The 21,538-nt window shown below is 46.8% G+C and overlaps 1 protein-coding gene across 3 annotated transcripts in view; it reads right to left on the reverse strand.

The window, feature by feature from the left end:
• Positions 1–1,417: 1,417 nt before the first annotated feature.
• ANAPC1 (anaphase promoting complex subunit 1) overlaps positions 1,418–21,538 on the reverse strand; it is a 75,461-nt gene continuing 55,340 nt past the window's right edge. For all 3 annotated transcript variants that reach the window (XM_081067923.1, XM_081067922.1, XM_081067921.1), the window contains 14 exons: positions 20,106–20,182; positions 19,524–19,614; positions 19,373–19,426; positions 18,295–18,488; positions 14,762–14,848; positions 12,939–13,056; positions 11,991–12,068; positions 11,585–11,652; positions 10,435–10,573; positions 8,518–8,604; positions 7,041–7,136; positions 5,522–5,720; positions 2,294–2,428; positions 1,418–1,775 (listed from right to left, as the gene is read on the reverse strand). In XM_081067923.1, the coding sequence (XP_080924049.1) occupies positions 1,660–1,775; positions 2,294–2,428; positions 5,522–5,720; positions 7,041–7,136; positions 8,518–8,604; positions 10,435–10,573; positions 11,585–11,652; positions 11,991–12,068; positions 12,939–13,056; positions 14,762–14,848; positions 18,295–18,488; positions 19,373–19,426; positions 19,524–19,614; positions 20,106–20,182 (1,539 nt within the window). In that variant the 3' untranslated portion in view covers positions 1,418–1,659. The remainder of the gene's footprint in view (positions 1,776–2,293; positions 2,429–5,521; positions 5,721–7,040; positions 7,137–8,517; positions 8,605–10,434; positions 10,574–11,584; positions 11,653–11,990; positions 12,069–12,938; positions 13,057–14,761; positions 14,849–18,294; positions 18,489–19,372; positions 19,427–19,523; positions 19,615–20,105; positions 20,183–21,538) is intronic.

The following is a 21,538-nucleotide window of genomic DNA, read 5'->3' on the forward strand; positions in this document are numbered from 1 at the left end:
ACAGACGTGCAGCCCCTCTATCCCGGGTGGGTGCAGACATGCAGCCCCTCCATCCCAGGTGGGTACAGATGTGCAGCCCTTCCGTCTCGTGTGGGTACAGACATGCAGCCCCTCTGTCCTGGGTGGGTACACACATGTAGCCACTCCGTCCCAGGTGGGTACAGACGTGCAGCCCCTCCATCCCAGGTTGGTACAGACGTGCAGCCCCTCCCAGGTGGGTACAGACGTGCAGCCCCTCCATCCCAGGTGGGTACAGACGTGCAGCCCCTCCCAGGTGGGTACAGACGTGCAGCCCCTCCGTCCCAGGTGGGTACAGATGTGCAGCCCCTCCCAGGTGGGTACAGACGTGCAGCCCTTCCGTCCCGTGTGGGTACAGACGTGCAGCCCCTCCGTCCCAGGTGGGTACAGACGTGCAGCCCCTCCGTCCCAGGTGGGTACAGACGTGCAGCCCCTCCATCCCAGGTGGGTACAGACGTGCAGCCCCTCCGTCCCAGGTGGGTACAGACGTGCAGCCCCTCCGTCCCAGGTGGGTACAGACGTGCAGCCCTTCCGTCCCGTGTGGGTACAGACGTGCAGCCCCTCCCAGGTGGGTACAGACGTGCAGCCCCTCCGTCCCAGGTGGGTACAGACGTGCAGCCCTCCCGTCCCGTGTGGGTACAGACGTGCAGCCCCTCCCAGGTGGGTACAGACTTGCAGCCCCTCCATCCCAGGTTGGTACAGACGTGCAGCCCCTCCCAGGTGGGTACAGATGTGCAGCCCCTCCATCCCAGGTGGGTACAGATGTGCAGCCCCTCCCAGGTGGGTACAGACGTGCAGCCCCTCCGTCCCAGGTGGGTACAGACGTGCAGCCCCTCCGTCCCAGGTGGGTACAGACGTGCAGCCCCTCCGTCCCAGGTGGGTACAGACGTGCAGCCCCTCCGTCCCAGGTGGGTACAGACGTGCAGCCCCTCCGTCCCAGGTGGGTACAGACGTGCAGCCCTCCCGTCCCATGTGGGTACAGACGTGCAGCCCCTCCGTCCCAGGTGGGTACAGACGTGCAGCCCTCCCGTCCCGTGTGGGTACAGACATGCAGCCCCTTCTGAAGCCCAGTCTGTGGTGGAAGTTCCCTGTTTCCTCCATGTACAGCAGGCTGCATGTGGCAAGTCTTCATTCACATATACATCTCCTCCCGTTTAAGGGGACCAACACACTGAGGGTGGCTGGCGCTGGCGCAGGAGTACACGCTCCTTTTAGACGGGACAATCAGGACATCTCACAGAATGCTGAAAGCCCTTGTGTTGATGCACAAAGTTCTAAGAGCTTTTTTAAAAACTTTGCAATTTTGAGCATAAAGTCACCATAGTTGTAAGACTTTAAAAACCAATGTCCTCCCCAACCCCTCCTGCTGTTCCCTGAAAACCCAAATAACCAAGAGTTTTGAAAACAAAGCAAACACCTTTATTTACACAAGTAAATGTTAACTCGCTTGCAGATCTATGTCAGTGCTGACAGCAACAGTCCCTGGAATATTTAAAACACTGGGACTGTGCAAGACAACGTCTGAGCAGCTCACTCCCCGCAGTCACATTACAAAACTTACAAAGGCTTCTTTCGCTTTGCCATGTGGTCACGTGTTTGGGCAGAAGTCACGTTTTAGGGCAGGCTGCCCAGTAGACAGGGTCACATGACCATTGGCTGTGGATTTCCCAGAAGCAAAGGAGCCAGTCTCAGCAGGGCCCGCACAGGCATCTTCAGCTGTTTCACCCTGAAGAGGAGCTCGGCGAAGCTTGTGCTCCCTGAAGGAATGCAAATGGGCGGGGGGGGGGGGGGGGGGTCACACATCTGGACAGACTGGTCAGCCGTCCCCGGGGGCGCTCCAGACAATCAGGTTAAAGCTGGCAGTTTGCCCTTTGAACAGTTACCCAAAGGCAATGTTTAAATTATGACTTTCCCCAATGCACTGTATGGTTTAACATAAAAATTTAAATGCATCCAATTCTGTACTTCAGAAAGTGATCTCTAGTTATGTGAAACTATTCTTATTTAATTATACATATTGCTTAAATATAATAAAAGAAACTAAAATATTATTTAAATATAATTGATAAAAAATCTAAACATAATCTTAATAAAAATCAAGAGAGAACAAACCCTTTTCTGAAAGTAGATAAAAGTTCATGCATGTGTCAAGTTCAGAGAGTTTCTTTTTCCAGAAAAAAGGTTCCAGAAAGTAGCATCCACACATGAACGAAGACAGAAAGTAGGTAGATAAGACACGTCACTGGGAGCACCTCCCCCGGAGAGGGGCAGTTACCTTCCAGTCCGAGCGGTGGCAGGTGGCGTGGAGCGGGGACCGAGTGATACACGAGGAAGCAGGCCAGTGTGCTCAGCTGAGACTCGTCCCAGGGCTGCCCGCTGAGGTAGGCGTGCACACACGTGTCGCCCCCAGCTGTGAGAGACACACGAGGGACTGCACACCTGAAGCCGTGAGAGTCGGCGCCTCCTTCCTTCTTCACCAAGAACTCAGTGAGCTCTAACCTGTGCTGGGCAGGGGCTGTGCTCGGCGCTCAGGCCACTGTGGTGGACCAGAGAGAGTGCCTATGATTGCAGAGCTTAGCGTGGTGGGGGACACGCAAATGCACAGTTGCAAACTGTGATGAGGGCTGTAAAAGCAGTCAGATACTCCCCAGGCCCTCCTGTGTCACACCGGAGGGGACCGACCCAGCCCCGGGGACTACCCTGTCAGAGCTTCTTGAACTCTAACCTGGAGGGCTGAGTAAAATGCACACGGATTTCGTGGGTGGGACCAGAAAACACCCATCTCTAAGTTCCCAGGTGACACTGCTGCTGCCCAAAGGACCAACCAAGGCCGGCTGTTTGGGACAGCAGGCAGCCCGTTCTCCTGACAGCAACAAACTCAGGGACAGGCAGGCCTGAGCCACTCGGTGACAGACATGCTTTGTCTGCCACTGGCACCGGCTAAGGATGTGCAGTGGAAGCCGGAGAGGAGAGGCAGACAACATGTGCTGAAACACCAATGTCCTCATTCCCCAGGAAGCTCCCAAGAGCCATTCTGGTCGTGCGCTGGACCAAACGCTGAGCGTTGAGGCAAGGAGGTGTTCCAGTCCCTAACCCAAGTCCCCGCTGCAAGAAACCAGGACAAGGAAAGCTTGCCCGGGTTTGTTCTGCTTTCCTTTTCCTAGTTTCTTGAAGCAAGAGCTTGGATTAGTGACCTGAGACCTTCCCTCCTCCATCCTGTAGGCATTTAGTATAATATTATAAATCAACAAGACGACTTCCACTACCAGATTTCAGAATTTACTCTGAATCTGCAGTAATGAAGACACTGCAGTACTGGAGTCAAGACAGACAAGCAGACCGATGGTACAAACCTGAGTCCAGAAACAGACTCACACTTATTCAGTTGACTGATTTTCAACAAGAGCTCAAAGCAAGCCAGTCAGAGAGAAAACCTGCACAAGTGGTCCTGGAACAACTGGATATCTGTATTAAAAAGCCCCACGCCTAAACTCCCACCTCACACCACATAAAAGATTGATGAGAGATGAATCACACACTCAAATATAAAAGCTAAAGCTGTAAAGCTTTTAACAGAAAACTTTAAGAAATCTTTATGACCTGGACAGCACCCAGAAAGCAATAGCCATAAAACAAATTGATAAATTAGACCTAAAAGTTCTGTTCATCAAAATCACCCTTAAGAAAATGAACAGGCAGAGTAGAAGGAAAAATCTGCAAAGCATCTCAGAGATGTAGCCAGGTCTGTAGAAGTTCCGACCCTCACTAACCAAGACGGCCAATTTAAAACTGAGTAAAGGTTTCAACAGACACGCCACAGGTACATGAATAACAAAAAGGCATGAAAAAGAGGGGTCAACACCATGTCACCAGGGAAATGCAAATTAAAACTAGATGATTCCACCAGCTTGTCTGAAATGAAAGCAGTTACAATGCCCAAACCTGCGGGCACCCTCTGTGGGTGAGGACGTACAATGGCACCACTGGAAACCGGCGTGGGGCGATGAATGCAGGTACCCAGGATGGCAGAAGGCAAGTGACTGCTGAATTCCGCGGGTGATGGGCTTATGAACCTATTCTGTTTACTTCGTCTTATGCTTTAAATTGTCCATAATAAAACAGTTGAAAGTGAATAAAACTCTTTAAGTTCTTAACTGAAAAGCCATTTTCTTCACTCAAGATTAAAATCTAACTGAGGAGACACACACACAAGACACCCAATGCCTATGGTCTGGGCTCCTAGTAAGCGACCCAGAGCGACCCTGAAGTCCACACTGCATTTGTGTTTGAGACACAAACACGAATGACGTTTCTGAGGCTGCATGTAGGCCCCACCTCCCTCTGGATGACTGTTCTCCAGACCACAGCTTGGCTAGAACTCGTGAGAGCAGAGAAAGCAGAGCTAGGACTTCTAAAACGTGATGGCCCCTCAATGGAAATGAGCGCACGTTTCTGGCACTGAGGGCGGCGGTCAGATTGGCAGAGGCTCTGAGCAATGACGCTGGGAGCAGTTCCCGGTGCCCTTTACAGACTGCTCTAGCCACTGCTGGCGTCACTGCGCCATGACATCTGTGAGTCACGTCTGATCAGCAGCAAAGGTCTGCTGGACGTGATGACGTGCTACACTCAGTAACAACAATTCACCAGAAGCTATAAAATAACTTGTATATTTCCCCAAAGTAAGGACAAAATAGTATTTAAAAACATTTTTTAACTACATGACCTTTGAAACCACCTGAGGACAAGACAGACGGGATACAGCAGTTAACCACACACACTCGGGGGGGTGAAATCGCTGTTTTCCGTGAGTATCACTCAAATCTGGTCCATGATTTCAGTTTTTCGTAGTATTACACGTAGATGGTTTTTAACTGTATGCAAGCCCTTAGGTCCTTGACCACCAGCACATTCAAGAATCCAGGACTGTCACTACTGCTGGGACCAGGTTTGGTGTGTGCCCAGAGGAGGTTGCTGCCAGGCACGCAAGCCCCGGACGGCCACAAGCCAATTCTGTCACACGTCAGACGGCTGTCCGCCACCTGTCTCAGGTGGGGCACTTATAAATACCTTCACACTTCCCTTGCTGTCACAGCCAGGTTCCCACAGACGCCTGGGAAAACAGCTTCCATGCGCTCAGTAAGCACACAGCGTCTTCAGTGCATGGGGTGGTGGGGTGTGGGGGATAGAGCAGGGGGAGAAGACGACTGCTGGCCTCTGGCAGGTGACACAGCCACAGAAACGCAAGCCAGAGACCAGAAAAGAAACAGGATCTGACTCGAGAGAGGCGGAAGGGCTCTTAAGTGTCAGGGGTATTTAAAACGCTGTGCATGTTGTCCCGTGGTTTACAAATGCACCTTTAAAGAAGCTGAGGCAGACACTCAGTCTCAGGCAGCTAACTGGAAACACAGCACCCACAGCCACGCTGCTGACCCCCGGCTCTGTCTTGCCCCCCGTGAGAACAGGCTGCACGGGAAAGCTGAGGCTGCATGAGTGGGCCACTCACCTTGCAGCCAGCGATCCAGGGTGTTATCGATGGCACACTTCACCACGGGCAGGAACTCGGAGCTCATGAACAGCCCTCGCCTCGGGTGCTTCTGCAGCCGCTCCTGGTGGCTCCTGGAGCTGAAAAACTCCAGCACCAGCTTAATCTGCCAGAGTTCCGACGTCTCGGACATTTCCCCCCTTCCCAGTCTTCTGACTGCCTAGGGGAGGAGGGGAGTGGCACTCAGTGAGGGTGAAGCCACCACGACCAGCTCTCGTTCAGAGCTGGACACGGTGGTGTTGGCAGATGTGCCCATGAGACCGTTCTGTTTGCGTAGTCTGGCCGCACAGCCCTACTGGGCACTCTAGTGTGGGCTCCATGGGGACAGCTCTCGGGTAAAAGCAGCAAGGGCACACGAGCCCACTTTTGGCTCAAGGGCTCTGAAAAGTGAAAACCAAACAGGTCTATTGCCTCCTGGGGACCCCGGGGGTGTCAGGACGTGCCTGGGGTCCTGATACCACTGCTCTTAGGACCCACCTGCAGTCACCACGTGGCAACCAGAGGGGCAGTCCTCCATCGACACCTGCCAGTGCGAGCCACCGAGGGGAGGTGCAGAGCTGGCTGCTGCGGGGATGCTGAGGGGAGTGGTACCAGTGTGGACCACCCTCGCACTTTCCAAGCAGACACGGAAGGCGCTCTGCGCCTATGGGGCTATGATGGACGCTGCCTTTAGCTAAGGACTTAATGCAGTGACCTTCAGGCTTGGGGGACTGTCCCCTGCCACAGTGTAGTTCCCACTCGGCTGTACAGTAGGGATAACTGTGCTGTTAGATGATGTCCCAAATGCTCGTGTATGAACTCGCTGTATCATATTCTCCTCAACAGCCGTTTAAAACTACATCCTGGACCTCATCCCAGAAACCCTGACTCAGCAGACACAGAATGGGCTCTGAGGATCTGTATTCTTGAGATTTCCCAGATAAATTTTAGCCAAGTTGGAATACTAGCTTAGCTTAACTGCAAATCTGGGTCTGAACGACATACTATTAAAACGCCGTGTGTGTTCCCAATATGCCAGAGCGAGAAAATTGGTCTGAGCCTTTAGGAAAGCCATCAGGCACTCATCAACCCTTTCAGATGCTTGAAACAGCAGGAACATAAAACAGTTTCAAAACGGGGCCCAGCGCCCTGAGCCAGCACACACCGTCCTGGGAGCTCTCATGCCACCACTCACGGCCCATGCGCACAGTGTGCCCATAGACAGGCTCTCAGGAGGGAGGCAAGAGGCCACCCGGGGAGAGACAGGGAAAACGGGAATCCGAGAGTGACAGAGCCCAGCAAGGGGCATGGCTGTCACCATGAATGCCACGCTTTTTGATAGCACAGTTTTCATCTTTGCTGGGGCTTCCTATTTTGAATTTCTAAACACAGATGAGAAACTAAAAAGATGGGACCCTTGGGAACCTTACCTGGCTGTTGAGGGTGTTACTGAAATACAGGATACACCTCTCAGGACTGGAATAGGTTTTTGGAACCATACCTGGTCCATTGCCACGTACGCAGGCAACATCTCCGGGGTCTCCTGAGTGACACACTCGTAGAGTACTGAAGAAAAGAGATCCAGAATTTCCTGTTTCTGTGAAAAATCAGAAGCTATTTGTAGCCCATCAATGTATATCTCAAAATCAATTTGAGAAACAGCTGCGCAGCAGCCACTACGGCCCATGTTAAGCTCTGCAGTGAGTGACAGAAAAGACCTCTCTGCACGTGTCACAGCACATGCCACACTGAACCCCCACAATGTGCAACGAGACTTGAGTCCCGAGGGACAGCTAAGGGTGCAAGTGCTGTGGTGGGTTAGCTGGGGCAAAAACGAGGGGACAGGACGTCAGAGACGTGCCTTGGGTTGTGCTGGCAAAGGCAAGACCCAGAGAGGGGACAGGTACCCCAAGAGGCAACAGAAACACTGAGCAGGACAAGGCTGGGGGAGTCTGCCAGGCTGTCCAGCTGGGGCTGAGGGCAGGCACGGGCCTTCACAGAGACCTGCTGTCTTGAGCACATGCCCTGCTCTTACTAGCTGTGATCTTGGGCAAATAACATCTCAGAGGGGCAGTTTCCTCATCTGCAAACCTGGAACAATAAAGCCTACCCTCCGGGTGAGAACTAAATGATAAAATTGCGGAAAGCACTGAGCAAAGGGTCCAATACAGACAGCCCTCATTTTATTGCACTTCACAGATGTGTTTTTTTTCAAATTGAAGGCAACACCTTCCACCAGCAAAAAGATTATGATCCGCTTTACGGTGACCCTCGCTTTACTGCTGTGGTCTGGGACTGAAACAGCAGTATTCCTGAGGTGTAAATGAACATAGTAAAGATTCAATAAATAAGAGGGGAAAAGGTTATTTCACTTTATCCTCAAAACAGGAATGGAAGGTAGGTTCCATTATAATGCCACTTTTAGAAATGAGGAAACTGCCTCTTGGAGAGGTTGAAAAATTTTCCCAAGGCCACACACTTTTCACTTGTAGGCAATAAGCCATCAATCCCAGGCCACCTAATTCCCAAATCCAATCTTCACCATCTGCAACGATGAACTAAAATCAGTGATTTCCTAGGCAATCAGTGACTCCTAAAGAGAGCAATTTTACAACCAATAGGAAGAAGGGTTATAAAATAGAGGAAATAAAATTAACAAAATTATGTAAAAACAAGAGAAGGACTGAACACTGAAAATATAAATCAGTACAAGAATGGACATAAGAAAGTTACCACCCATCAAAACTAGTGTCTTAGAAATTTTAAGTTGTTTCTTCTATCAAAGTAGGAAGTTCTGAATTTATTAGTTTTAGACTATGAAAAAAATCTGTATTTGCCAAGCAAAAACATGAACCAGTGTGCCTGAAGTATGTCATTAACCTCAAAGATGGGTACTACAGATTTTTTTGGTAGTGTCCACAGGTAGATATCACAACGAATTCTACTCTTGGGCTGAGCGAAGCATACCACACACTTACCTGACCCATGCTCACAGTGGGTTTGCAGAAATACTCAGCAAATGACAGAAGTGCTGGGTCAGAAGTGAATGCTGAAATTGTTTCAGGCTAAAAAATAAACACACAACAACAAATATAAGTAAGATGATTATTACTTTCTTTGTTTTTCAAATTGCAATGTATGCTGTTGTAAGGACTCTACCTCGCTTTTTTCACACAATGGCCCCTGAAAACCCAAGGCTGTACCAACTTGCTAGAGCACCCTCAACGTGTTCTGCTCAGCAGTTACAAGAAGCTTTCCACACAAGCTGGCACGAGCTCCTGACTTAGCAAAAGGCCAATACTAAACTCACCTAAAAGAAGCCTTTCCCTCTCCTTCATTAACTAAAAAACAAACTAGATCCTTACTAAAAAGGTAAGGAAAACAGAATATTGCTCAAATAGCCATTCACAAAAAGACATAATGTGTTTCCACTTAACACGGGGTACCTAAGTTCTCAAAATCAGAGACAGGAAGGAGAATGGAGGTTGCCACGGGCTGGGGGGTTGGGAATTAATGTTTAACAGGTACAGCGTTTTAGTTTTGCAAGATGAAAAGAATTCTGTGGCTGGATGCCGGTGAAGGTTATACAGTGTCAATGCTCTTAATACCACCGACCTGTACACTTAAAAAGGGGTAAGACAGTAACTTTTACATTATGTGTACTCTACCACAATAGAAAAAAATTAGTAAAAACAGGAGATATCACTCAAGGTTCAAAACTGAAAATGGAACATGGAGGTATTACCATTTTCCATTGAGGTTTATACTTTACTTCTGAATTCCCAGCAGGCAGGAAACAGAGATGTCTTCTAATTTTTAAACACTTTCCCCATTCAAACTCAAGCCTAATATTACATATTTTCTTTACAAATTGGATTAGAGTCTTTGAAATGAACTCTAATTTATGTAAGAAGCAATAGTGCTAATTTAAGCTAAACTTTGTCCAAAAACCCTTCAGAAGTACCCCAGACCCCATAGCAAGTGTTGCCAAACAAAACTTATTGATGTCAACTGCACCTATTTAAAGCCTGGGGACTGTCATCAAGCCTCCGTCCTAAGTAACTGACTTAAAATCAAATGTGACTTTAATTAAAATAAGCTGCTACCTCCTCACTTGGGTAAACAAAGGCTGGCACCGCCGAGCCCGTCTGCCTGCCGCGTGCGTGCTGTGTGGGCTACCCTTAGGGGCCCCGAATGCTCCCCTGCTTCTCAATGTACCTCCAGGAGGACCACATGTGCTCACGGGATTCCTGAAAACTGGTGTTCAATTCAGAAATTTGATGGCAGACCATGGGCCGCATTTCTAGTGCTGGAAGCGTATTCTAGAACGTAGAGCAAACTATGTCCTGTCCCCCCAGCCCCATCCGTCCCCCAGGATGAGACTGCTTCGAGCATGCTTCATTCATCCAAACACTGCTCTATTAGCAGTCAGGTGCTAGGCGAATAAGGTCAACTAATAAAATAAGGCTAACGCTGTCATCATTTTATCCTCACCAGGGTTTAAGCAACAAAAGGTTTAAAAATGGAACTAAGTGCTCCCTTGCAAAAACCTTTCTCTGTTCTTGCCAGGAATTAAGTACATCTGGACAGATTTAAGGATTCATGAGTAAAATTACTAAACTGAAATATTTAGAGTGTTAAGCTATATTATGACTGTCCCTGCCACCAAATGTCAATCAGTGTCAGAGTCCTGGCAGGTGGCAGTCTTTTATTATGGCTGCCACTTAATTACGGCAAATAGACCCCGCGTCACTCGTCTGTGCCACCTGCAGCAATGAGCAGGGGCAGGCAGAGCCATCTCACGGTACCATAGACGCTACCGCAAAGTCCGTGCTCTGGGTGGGCTGGGGGTGGGGCTCTCCCCTTGCCCTTCAATTTCCACCAAGGTGTGCTACCTTGAAAGCCCGGGCTTCAGAGTTCCTGTTAGCGACGGTCTGGGCCAACAAACTCTGCCATCCCATTGGATCTTCCTTGTAGGAGAGCTGGCCTGCTCTGAGTTTCACATATAAAACCCCATCCTTGGAAAGGATTGACCTGAAAGAAAACAAGAGTGAGTTTAACATGAGGTACAGATACTGAAGGTTCTTGGCCGGAAATGCTGCATTTCCCAATACCACGTTCACAAGACACGAAGTCTTCAACATTTTCCACTAAGGTGTAAGATTATTTACTGTGTCCAAAATTAAATCAGTCGCCCCCAAGAAAGCCAAAACAAACTACTGTTTTTCTTTGGCATCTAGATTCATGGAACTTGTTAAACAATAATTTCCGACTGTTCACATGTAAGCTTCACAGGCAGTACTTTACGTGTCTTTATGTCCCCTGTCCTCTGGGAGCAATGTGGGGGACAAACAGGTGCGGAATAGCTACTGACTGGTGCACAAGGGAAAGAAAATGAGGCTGCAATGTAAACATGGAACAATACAGAATATAGATATTACATAGACAGTTTGAGCGAAATGGAAATTGGAACAAAAACTTTCGCAAGCTTGTTACATTTTCTGGAAATTTAAAGACAATTTACACATCATCACAGGTATAAAATTATTAATGCTCTCTGTTTGTTAAAGTAATTACTTCTATATGGCTATTTCTACCCAAAGCCAACCTACCATAACCTTAATTTTATGAGACCAATCTAACAAGAGAATGAATGGGAAAGACAGGCAACAGAAGATGTAATCTGACAAACAACAACTGTTACAAAGGCCCGTTGTGGACACACACATCAGCCTTATTTCCTTACACTCATTCGTTCATTATTGCCTCAACAGACAATTCCATTACTGTCCCAGTGTAAGTCACTTCAAGTTTCTCAACGAATAAACATAAATGTTTAGAATTTTATTTCTAAGGTAAAATTTTCTTTTTCTAACACAAATGTGTTTCAAAGAGCTAGACTGCTGTACTCAATACGTACTCTACAGCCTGTTCTGGGTGAGAGAGGAGGGTGACAGGACCACGCGAGATAATAACCTATAATTGCCACCTCCCCGTGTACCTCCATTCACTTCACAGGTCAGCTGAGAAGTTCAGTATACTTACTTCAAGTGCTGTGTTCCCTTGCTTAAATCGATGAGCAGTTCCCAGTATCGTGGGCCTTTAACTTTAATCTGCCAACATAAATAGAAACACAGTCAGCCCAATGCTGATGAAGAGCTACTCTGACAAAACGAAAGCCCTGCTTCTCAGAGGAAGTAAGGGTAACTGGGTGGGAAAGACCTGGGGAGGTAAAGGAGCCCCGTTTCCGGACCAGGATGCGAGTCACGTGCGAGGCCACCTAACCTGCACTGGAAATGCTCCCTTCGCACCCACGGCAGCTCCTGGGGGGACACTTCCCTAACTACTGCAGCTGCTGAAGGAGGACAGGCTTTTGCTCAGCTGTCCCTAACACACACTGTCCTGGCTGGACCTGCCCCGTGGACGTCTCCGTAAGTCACGTGCCACGTACCTGCTTTAAAAGGTGCAGCTCTGGAAGCAGGGTGGGGGCCATCAGCTCCTCTCTGGTCTGCTCGTACCACTGAGTGCCCTTCACAGAGGTAAGAGAACATCCATTCAGGTGCAGTTAGGGGAGCGGCAAGGAGCAATAGCTCCACTGTCCACTTCCACTCCCCGAGGCCGGCACAGACTGTCAGATGGCCCCGAATCCTTTCTGATACTCAGGTCTCCGAGGGCTCACACCTACCACCCTCCATGGGCCGGCACCACCTCCGATCACGTCCGGCCCTGCACGCCAGCACCAAGGACCTGCACTGGCAGGCCTCAGGCCTCATGCCTGTAGGAAATGCACCTCCGCAACGGGCAGACGCGGCCGGGGCACAAAGCCTGCCTTGCAGCCTCCCACCCACAACTGATGGAGTGCCTCCCTGCTCCTCGCCAATACCTGTTCTTATGGCATCCACACCTGGCTCCCCAACAGACAGGCCAGGAATAGGACAACTTCAACTTCGTGTCCCAAAGCCTAGCACAACTGTGACACACAGAAGGTACTTAATCTTTACTAATGAATGAAGGCTACGTGACGTGTAAGCTACCTGTGTACCTAAATCGAAGTTCCCTCGTCAAACGGGACTGTGGGCTTTAAGCCCCTGCGAATTCATCGCTCAACAGTCCTAACCCAGTTCACTGCTTCCAGCACTACCACCAGCCACGTGAAGTCACCAGGGACACTTCTAATCTAGCTCTAAGGATGAGAGCAGCTGTCGCTCGCTGAGGTCTTCGCCCCACTCTGAATGAGCCCAACTAGCTGCAAGATGTGCAGAAACTCTGGAGGCTTCTCTTGTTATGAGGGTTCAACTCACTACTGTCATCTTCTAAGGGACAACGCTTTTAAAATGTCCTGACCTGCCACGATGGATGAATGGTAATAAAATCACAAAGGTGAGCGGGGAAGCCTTACCTTGTAGGTGACTTCCAAGAGGGCGTAGCAGGGTGTGTTGGTGTCCACGTCCACGGGCACCAGCAGCCGTGGCTCTGCGGCCAGTACGTACAGGTGCCTCAGGGCCTGGAGATGATACCTGTTCACAGAAAACAGACAGCAAGTATCCAACAGGTGACAATGGCACAGCTCTACAAGCCACTGTGGCCAACACAGACGTGAGAGTGCCACCTTCCAATGACAGCAATCCTGAAGGAAGATGAGGGGTTCCACTTGAAAAGTCAGGGAGAAATTCTCTTTAGAAAATTCTAGACATTTGGTCTTTACCCAAGAATTCTTGAGTTTTCAGTTACAAGGTTTTATAGGGAGGCAAAAATGATCTTAATGTGAAAACATGTAGTAATAAATTGATCACTTATGAAATCAGTTCTCCAATATCCTCCTCTGATTAACACGGAGCATCTCTTTCCACCTCCTAAAAGATTTACTTCTAGTTTTATTTTTCTTAAGCGTTGGTAGGAAGAAGGGGGAAGAAAGAGTGCCAGTTTCCCTCAGATAGGAAAGTCCTACAAGATGTACACATGTGTGCACGCGTGCACACACACAGAGTGTAACGCACCAAAAACTAATGAGTGAGATCATAACAAAATTTTTCTTTCTCTACGTACTTTCTGAGTCTTCAAAAATTTCTTTTAAACTTTAAAATTTATATTTTACAATTTAAACACACAGTTAAGTTTTTACATTTTAAGACATCCCATTAGAGGATAATAAGACTCCCCTTTTTAAAATTTCCAGCCACACCCTTCCTTCCTACCCCCAGCAACCACCCCTATAAATCTACTGGAAATGAAATCAATCACAGCTACAATACAACTGGTATTGTTGCTACATCAGGTTCTCGGTGCTTGTCACCAACGTGCTCTGCTTCCAATACTACTATGACCAGCAAGAGACCCGTGAGTCTCTCTGATACCCTCTCCAACACTAACCTTAACAACTCAAAACTCCCTCCTAAATGGACAGGTGAGACCACACGTCAGTCATATTAATTCCACGATGACGTCCTTAGGTGCCACCTGTCAGTAATGTGTGGACTTCACACCAGGACACTTTGGGGAAAGAGTCTCCTTCCGCTGTGGGGTGCCGTGCAGACGATGCCTCCTGAGCGCAGTGAGTCTGCGGCCCCAGGCACATGCCCCCAGCGGGGCACACTGGTCATCGCAGATGTCACTGGAGTCATTGGGATATAAGCAGCCACGTCGTCAGCTCCCTCCACGTACAGCCCTGCTGCACCTGAACGACCAGCAGACCTTTGCGCTGAGGGCAGGGCCTCAGCACCATCAGCAGCTTAGACGTGTCAGAGCTTCTAGCGCCCACTGCCATTCCTCGACTGCCTCTGCTTTTCCTGTCCTTTCTATGTCATTTATACAGAACTTTTCGGCATTCATGTAAAAGAAGGATAAAACGATTCATACAGACACTGCCACTACATCAGACACATTTCTCTCTGGGAAACGTGTCGTCTTCAGCTTCTCGTCTGCGCCCTGGGCCTGATGACTTTTTCCCTAAAGACAACCGTGCTGGCTACTTCGGGGTTAGGGCGGTTCTGCCAGCTGGGGTGCGGTGGAAGACTGAGCGGCCATTGGGTGTCCAAAGCTCTCTTTTGCTCTAACACCTGGCTGAGAGCGACTTTTAAAGAGATTCAGCCCGAAAGATATTCCGCTCTATGTTCAAGAGCAGAATAAAGCTAGCCTGGAAATAAGTCCATGGACCCGAAATGCAACCCCACCATCCCCGCAGGAGCTTGGGAAAGGCCACACAGAGGGCAGAGCTGGACTTACCTGTTATCAGTGCTGTGAGCGGGGAAGTGTGGGTAGAGCGCGCACAGCAGGGCAGCGATGGAGGGGTTGGAGGTGCTCAGGGAGTACCTGTGAGGCAAAGCCGGGGAAAGGCACGTTAGCGAGACCGCCCACCTTTCGAGAACCCGGCAACTGGGGGACTGCGGCAAGGCCTTAGAAATACAAGTGTCAGTGACAAGTACATGTCACCTTGCAGTTAGTCCACAAGCTACTGCAAGGTCATCTGCACCTTAAGACACAGATATTAAATTACAAAACTTGAATCAATGACAAGCAAAATTTTAACATACAAGGGCACCATACTGAGGACCACGAACGCAATCCCGACATTACACTAAATAGTCCCGGACAAAGGACACCACCTTCTCCCCCAGTTTCATATACGCCTGTTGACAGAATTCTCTTAAATATTCAGGGTTTTGTACTGAGTGTCTCAAAAATTCTTTCATTTCTATAAGGCAGGATCATTTCCTTCAAATGATGAACTAAGTGAAAAAAGGCGAAAGTTATCATTAAAAAGTTGTAATGAATGCACAACTATTCCTCAAGTTGTTTTTCTTATCAATATGATAAACTTATAAAGGCGACATACTCTTAGAAGTCAAATGTCTTGAAATTTTCCTTAAATTATTTTTTTACTGTTGCTCAAATGCAGTCTGGCAAACAGGCAGATGAATCTCAAGTTCCAGCGTTTGTCTTACAAATACTTGGAAACACATGGTACAGGACGTCACTGCTGTGGGGACACTACTGCAGCCCCTCAGTATATATGTATGTTCTGTTACACACGCACATCCCCCACTCTCTTGCCCTGTCTGTCCTTTCTAATAATGAGGGTATCAAGTAAGAACTTAGCATTCATCACACACATTTTAACCAATTAGGAAGAAGAGATTTCGAAACTTGAATAAAGAACTGTTTTGACACGTACATAGAATAGGCCATTTTCTCTCTACATTTTGATAAACATTAGAATTAACATCAGGAACTGAGAGTAAAGAGCAGGGTGAGGCTACTCTGTGAGAACCGTGCATGCTGCCACAGGGCACACAGGACGTTTCTGGATCAGAAGGCATGAGGAACACCGCAGCAGCTGGGACAGAGCCTCGGCCTGAAGGGGGGAGCAGCTCACACAGTGTGGGGCCACGGAGAGCGGCTGAGGAAGAGAACAAAACTCGAGAGGGGCTTATTTTGAAAGGAAAATGGAATTTTTAAAAAATCATAAAATAAGAAGAATTTGCACAGAAGTATTTCTTTAGCCATTCTTAATTCTAAATAATTAAAGAACAATTCTACAAAACCTGCTTAAAGGGCATGCCACCTTTCTGACAACCTTTACTTTCTGTGTTCTGGAAAGGCGAGTTCCAATGTACTGTTCAGTTTTAAAGAAAAGGGGACAAGAACCTGCGTGACTTGCAGGAATTGTGTCAGTGGACCAAGGTCACACCCGAGAGCAAACGAGCGCAGGACACCCCACGCTCCCCAACGGAGAGATGCACCAGCTCCTCCCAAACCCCTGTACAGACCCAGTGCAAGTCCGATCAACACTTTACAGGTTCTTTAGTGTGAAAATCACAAGGAATTCCAGTGCTGCGGTGGAGGGCAGGGTGCCAAGGACAGAAAAGCACACTTGGGGCGTGTTTCCTCCCCAGGGTGCCTCACTCACTATAAACCACAACAGATTAGACACTGGTTTTGGTGCACGTATAGAAACACGGACCAACTGAACCTACTAGCCCAGAAATAAACACACAGACACTGAAGTTACAACAAAGGTGGTTCTGCAGAACCGTGGAGAAGAGATAAACTTTTCAGTAACCATGCGCCATCGATGGGGAAAAAACATTCAGAAAAATCAGTTCCAGGGAGATTTTAAACCCAAAAGAATGGAAAATCTAAAAAACTTCTGGAAGACAAATAGAAGAATATCTTCTTGGGAGGTACAGGGCTAAAAAATACTTCATCAGGACAGAAAAGTACTAACCATAAAATAAAAACACTCCTAATTCTGTTCATCAAAAGACACTATTAAGAGAGTTAAATGGCAAGCCACAGAGGAGAAGAAGATACTACAACATACAAAAGTGACAAAGGCCTCAGGTCACAGCAATGAACCAATATGGAATAGTCAAATTACTAGAAACAGAAAGGAGAATAGTGGCTGCCAGAGGCTGGGAGAAGGAGAAATAGAGGAGCTGTTATTTAAAGGGTATAGAATTTCAGTTTTGCAAAAGGAAAATCTGAAAATACTTAATACCACTGAACTGTACATTTAACAATGTTTAAGGTGCTAAATCATATGTGTATTTTACCATGAATAAAAATTGAAAAATAAATAAACCAGTATGAAAATGGGTAGCAAGAGCTCTGGATATCACAAAAGAGATTTCCAGTTGGTCATTAAAGATATGAAAAAGTGCTAAGTATCATTAGTCAGGGAAATGGAAATCAAAACTACAACAAGATACCACCACGAGATGGCTAAAATTAAGACGACTATCAATAACAAATGTTGATAAGGGCTGCGGGCGACTAGACCTTCGTATGGCAGGTAACAAGGTACGACCACTTCGGCGCACTGAAGGCCTGACTACAGAGACGAACACACAGACACACGGTGGCCACTCCCACTCGTTGATCTGCACACGACAAATCAAAGGCGTGACAAGAACGTGCATGACAGTAGTCTCCACAATGGCCCAAACTAGACAGCACACAGTCCAGTAACTGCAGGTACGGACCCCAGTCACCCAGTGGCTTCAAGAGCATGGAAACATGACTAACCCAGCACGACACACAACACAGATGGATCTCACAAACAGTACGCTGAGCAAAAGCAGCAAGAAACAAAAGGACGCACAGTGTATGATGCATGTGAATTTCAAACACAGGCAAAAGCAGTCTAAGGTGTCAGAAGAGTAAGTAGTGGTTCTCTCTGGGCAGAACTAAAGCACCAGCGACTGGGAGGTGCCGGGCAGGGTGCAGACGGGCGTCTGGCTACACCCTGGTCCCGCCATGCCACTGAGCTGTGCTGCTACGGTCTGCACACGCGTCTATGTGTATTGTTATTCAATACACATCATGAAAGTCTGGCGAGTCTTACAAAAGAATGAGGTGGTCAGGAATGACGGATGCTGGGGAGAGAACGAGGAAGTTGAAAACTAAGCAAATGCCACAGGATTTGTTGGCTGACGATGTTCGTGACCTTCGTGAGAAAGCGGCTCAGTAGAAGTCAAGTATTTAAGCAGTGAACGTGGCAGTGAAGTGCTGAGCAGACTCTTCTGAGAAATGCAGTGTTGCTAAGTGTCTTAGAGAGAGGATGGTAACCCTAAGTAGGGCATACAGTGATGGTCAAACCATAAAAAGGCCCTTGCAAAGTGTACTAATGCCTCCAGATAAGCTAACGGCCTCCAGAAGCAAACATTTTCAAGCATGCTCAGATTCAAAATAAGCCTCTCTTAAAGATCTTGCTCACCGTATCTTGTCATCGAGGAAAGAAATACATACTCATTTACCTTCCTCCTCCCAGAAACAGAAGTCCGAGGGCCATGTGATGGGCCAAGTGGAAACCATAGTTCATTTCACCGCCTGTTTTCATGTGCAAGAAGCGACACAGCTGCAGCACCTTCAAGTTCCCCGAGCCAGCCATGACCATGGCCAGGGACAGCAGCACCACGCTTAGGCACGTCTCCAGGTTGTGGGGGCCTGTCTGGAGTGCGAAGGAGGGCTGTCGTGTTACATTCTTTACCATGAAAACTAGACTGGCCATCATTAGACTACAAATGTTTATGAACTTTTAAAAATCTGTAAAAACAAGTATGTTCTCTGATTATGAAATCTAAGTTCAATGTAGAAAATTCAGAAAATAAAGTACCAAAAAGGAAATAACAACCAAAGAAAACTGCTATAAACATTCTGCCTTTCTTTTTCTCCAAATCTTTTCCTGCATTTATGTGTTTTTTCTCAAGTGAAACTGAGATATTACTATACACATTGTAAAACTTTCTAATCTATTACATTATAAGCAAACTTCACTCATGAAAAATCCTTATAGAACACGATACTGATAGCTCCATTGTATGGCAATGTACAGATACACCATAATCAAACTCACTTAACTACTTTTAGACTTTTTGATGTTTCCAGTTTTCTCATATTATAAATAATGTTGCATAAATCTGTGCGGCTTTTACCAGGAAATAGAATCTTTCAGTCTTCCTGTCATCAGAGCAGCAATGTCTCAATCACATTTGCATTTTTACTGAACACCAATTTTTTTAAAAAAGCAATTACCAATATTCAGTACTGAGACAGAATGGCAGATGGTATGACAATCCATGAAGGATACGGCTTTTCTTATTTATTCTCTCGTCACAAGAATTGGAGACCTGTGCACCCTTCAAGGGTAAACATATTCTTACCTAATTAATAGCCCAGAACAAAAATACAAAGATGAGCCAACACTTCAAACCTCCCATTCTAAATCTGAACAAACTGCAGAGATATGTGACAACACATGAGTAACTGAATTATCAGTGAACTTCCTTCGATTTGAATTTTATTCCCAAGGAGACTGACTCATAAAAGACTTACCACAGAAGCATTAGGTGCAGACAAATAAGTCATGAAATCTTTTGCAAATTTATGCTGGAAAAACAAAAGAAAGCATCTAAAGTTAAGAGAAGCACATTAAGATTTCGTGAAAAAAGAAAATGCAACAGAGTCAACTAAGATCACTTCTTACCAAACAGTTAAATGCTGATAAGTTTTCTGAGCCAGCAAATCGAAAACCCAGAGACAGACAGGCTCCTGCAATTATGTAGACATGTGCTTGCCTGGAGACAGATTACAAGAAATGCCATGATGCCGTTATTCTGACTTAAAATTCACGACTGCATAGCTTGGAGTAAAACAGTGCCTATTCCTGTCCTCTCTACTGTTCTGGGAGGGCAGGGCTGCGCCTCCCTCGGCAGTTGCTCCACTGGCTCCTGCTCAGAAAGGACGCCTCCTGCCTGCATGTTGCATAGGCAGCAAAAGAAGGTTACTTTTAAAGCTCACTGCCATTTGTTCAATGGAAAGGATAAAAGAGAAAAAGATACAAGTTAAATCTCCGACATTGGTTTCTGAGGGCAAGAGAGCTACACTCCAGACCTGAACAAAAGCAAGCAAACAGGAGTCAGCTTTGTGAACATGCGATCGGCAATGGTTAGAAACAGGGACCCAGGCTTTCCCGAGTCAAGGGCAGGACTGCTCCTCTCCAGTGCATTCCCATTAGTCACCTGACAGAGGCTAGGTGCGCATGCACACACCACACTTCACAACTTACGACAGAGTCTCCAGGTTCAAGTCCTCGGAGCAAGGCAATTCAATCTCACTGAGAGAGATACTATTTTCTCGTATAATCTGCCAAGACAGAAATCAAGAATACTTGAACATTAATATTCAAGTTACAAACATTTGATGATCTGAAATATAACACCCTGCTTATCATGGCTGTGTTTATATAAAAAAAAAAGCTTTACCAAACCATTTCATTCAAATGCCTATGTTTTAACCACATTCACGCCACCCAACTTCCAACCTAAGACAAGCCAAGTAAGCACAGTAACTGAACAGGACTGAACAAATGTAAGCTGGAGGACTTAAGTACATTCTGACTCAATGGCAGAGTGATGGTATTTCCTACCAGGGAGCCGAAATACAAGATGGCAGCTGCAGAAGTGAGGGGGGCGGGCTGTGGGGACGAGCTGGGGATGGAGGGAACCCCACTCCGACGCACCCTTCTTAGCTGTGGCACGTTTCTAGCACTGAGCCTACCAGAGGTGAGGTTAGTCAATAGATGAATTCCCCCAATTAAACTGAAATGTCCATGTGTTAATCTGCAACTACTATGCAGAAACACATCCCTTTTCTTTCACTACAGGCAGTGAACAAGAATTTATCTTAAATAAAAAAAGTGTCTAGCTTTACCAACCACGAACAGATTTAATCTGCTTCACTGAAAAACTACAAATAAAAAAGAAAAAGCTATATATTTTCTAAACATATGAACGCAAGTACACAGAACTCTGAAGATTTATTCTTATTGTTCTTTTTAAAAAACTGCTCCGGAGAATAACGTTTCAAGATGCTTTCTATGATAAACCAATAGAATACTCAGAAGCCACTTTTGACAGAATCTTATGTACTAAATATGACCACATCAAACACTCGAAATACTGTTTCTCTTACATAATCTCAACGAGGTAAATAATTCTGTTGGCTGATGCTACTTCCATCTTTCTTCCTCTCCAGTATTTATTTTTAATTTTGGACTCTATTTACTCAGAAATTGAGTGGCATTCTAAAAAACTGGTATAACGCCAAAGTGAGTAATTTATACACACACACACACACACACACACACACGGGTCAGTCACGTGCTTATAACATCCATGAAAGGTGCTTAGCTATAACATCATCGTGACCTGCTTCTATTTTGACAGCAGGTATTTATAAGCTCTATTTTTTTTGTCTTCAAAAGAAACTTGAAGGCCAAAGTTTGAACCCCAGCAGGGCCACGCACTGGGCCTGGGAAACACTAGCACTCTCAGGGGTCAATAGATTTATTTTATAAGCAAAAAGGAACTGAGACCACCACCTATGGACAGCTGATCAAAGGGCTGTGTTCATTTCTAATATCTGGTTTGGAGTTTTTGCGAAGGGGTCTGCTTATTTTTAACTATTTGGCTTATTGGATAAATATGTCATAAAGTAGTT

This window comes from Rhinolophus hipposideros, assembly GCF_964194185.1.
Source record: "Rhinolophus hipposideros genome assembly, chromosome: 12".
In the NCBI taxonomy this organism is placed as follows: Eukaryota; Metazoa; Chordata; class Mammalia; order Chiroptera; family Rhinolophidae; genus Rhinolophus; species Rhinolophus hipposideros.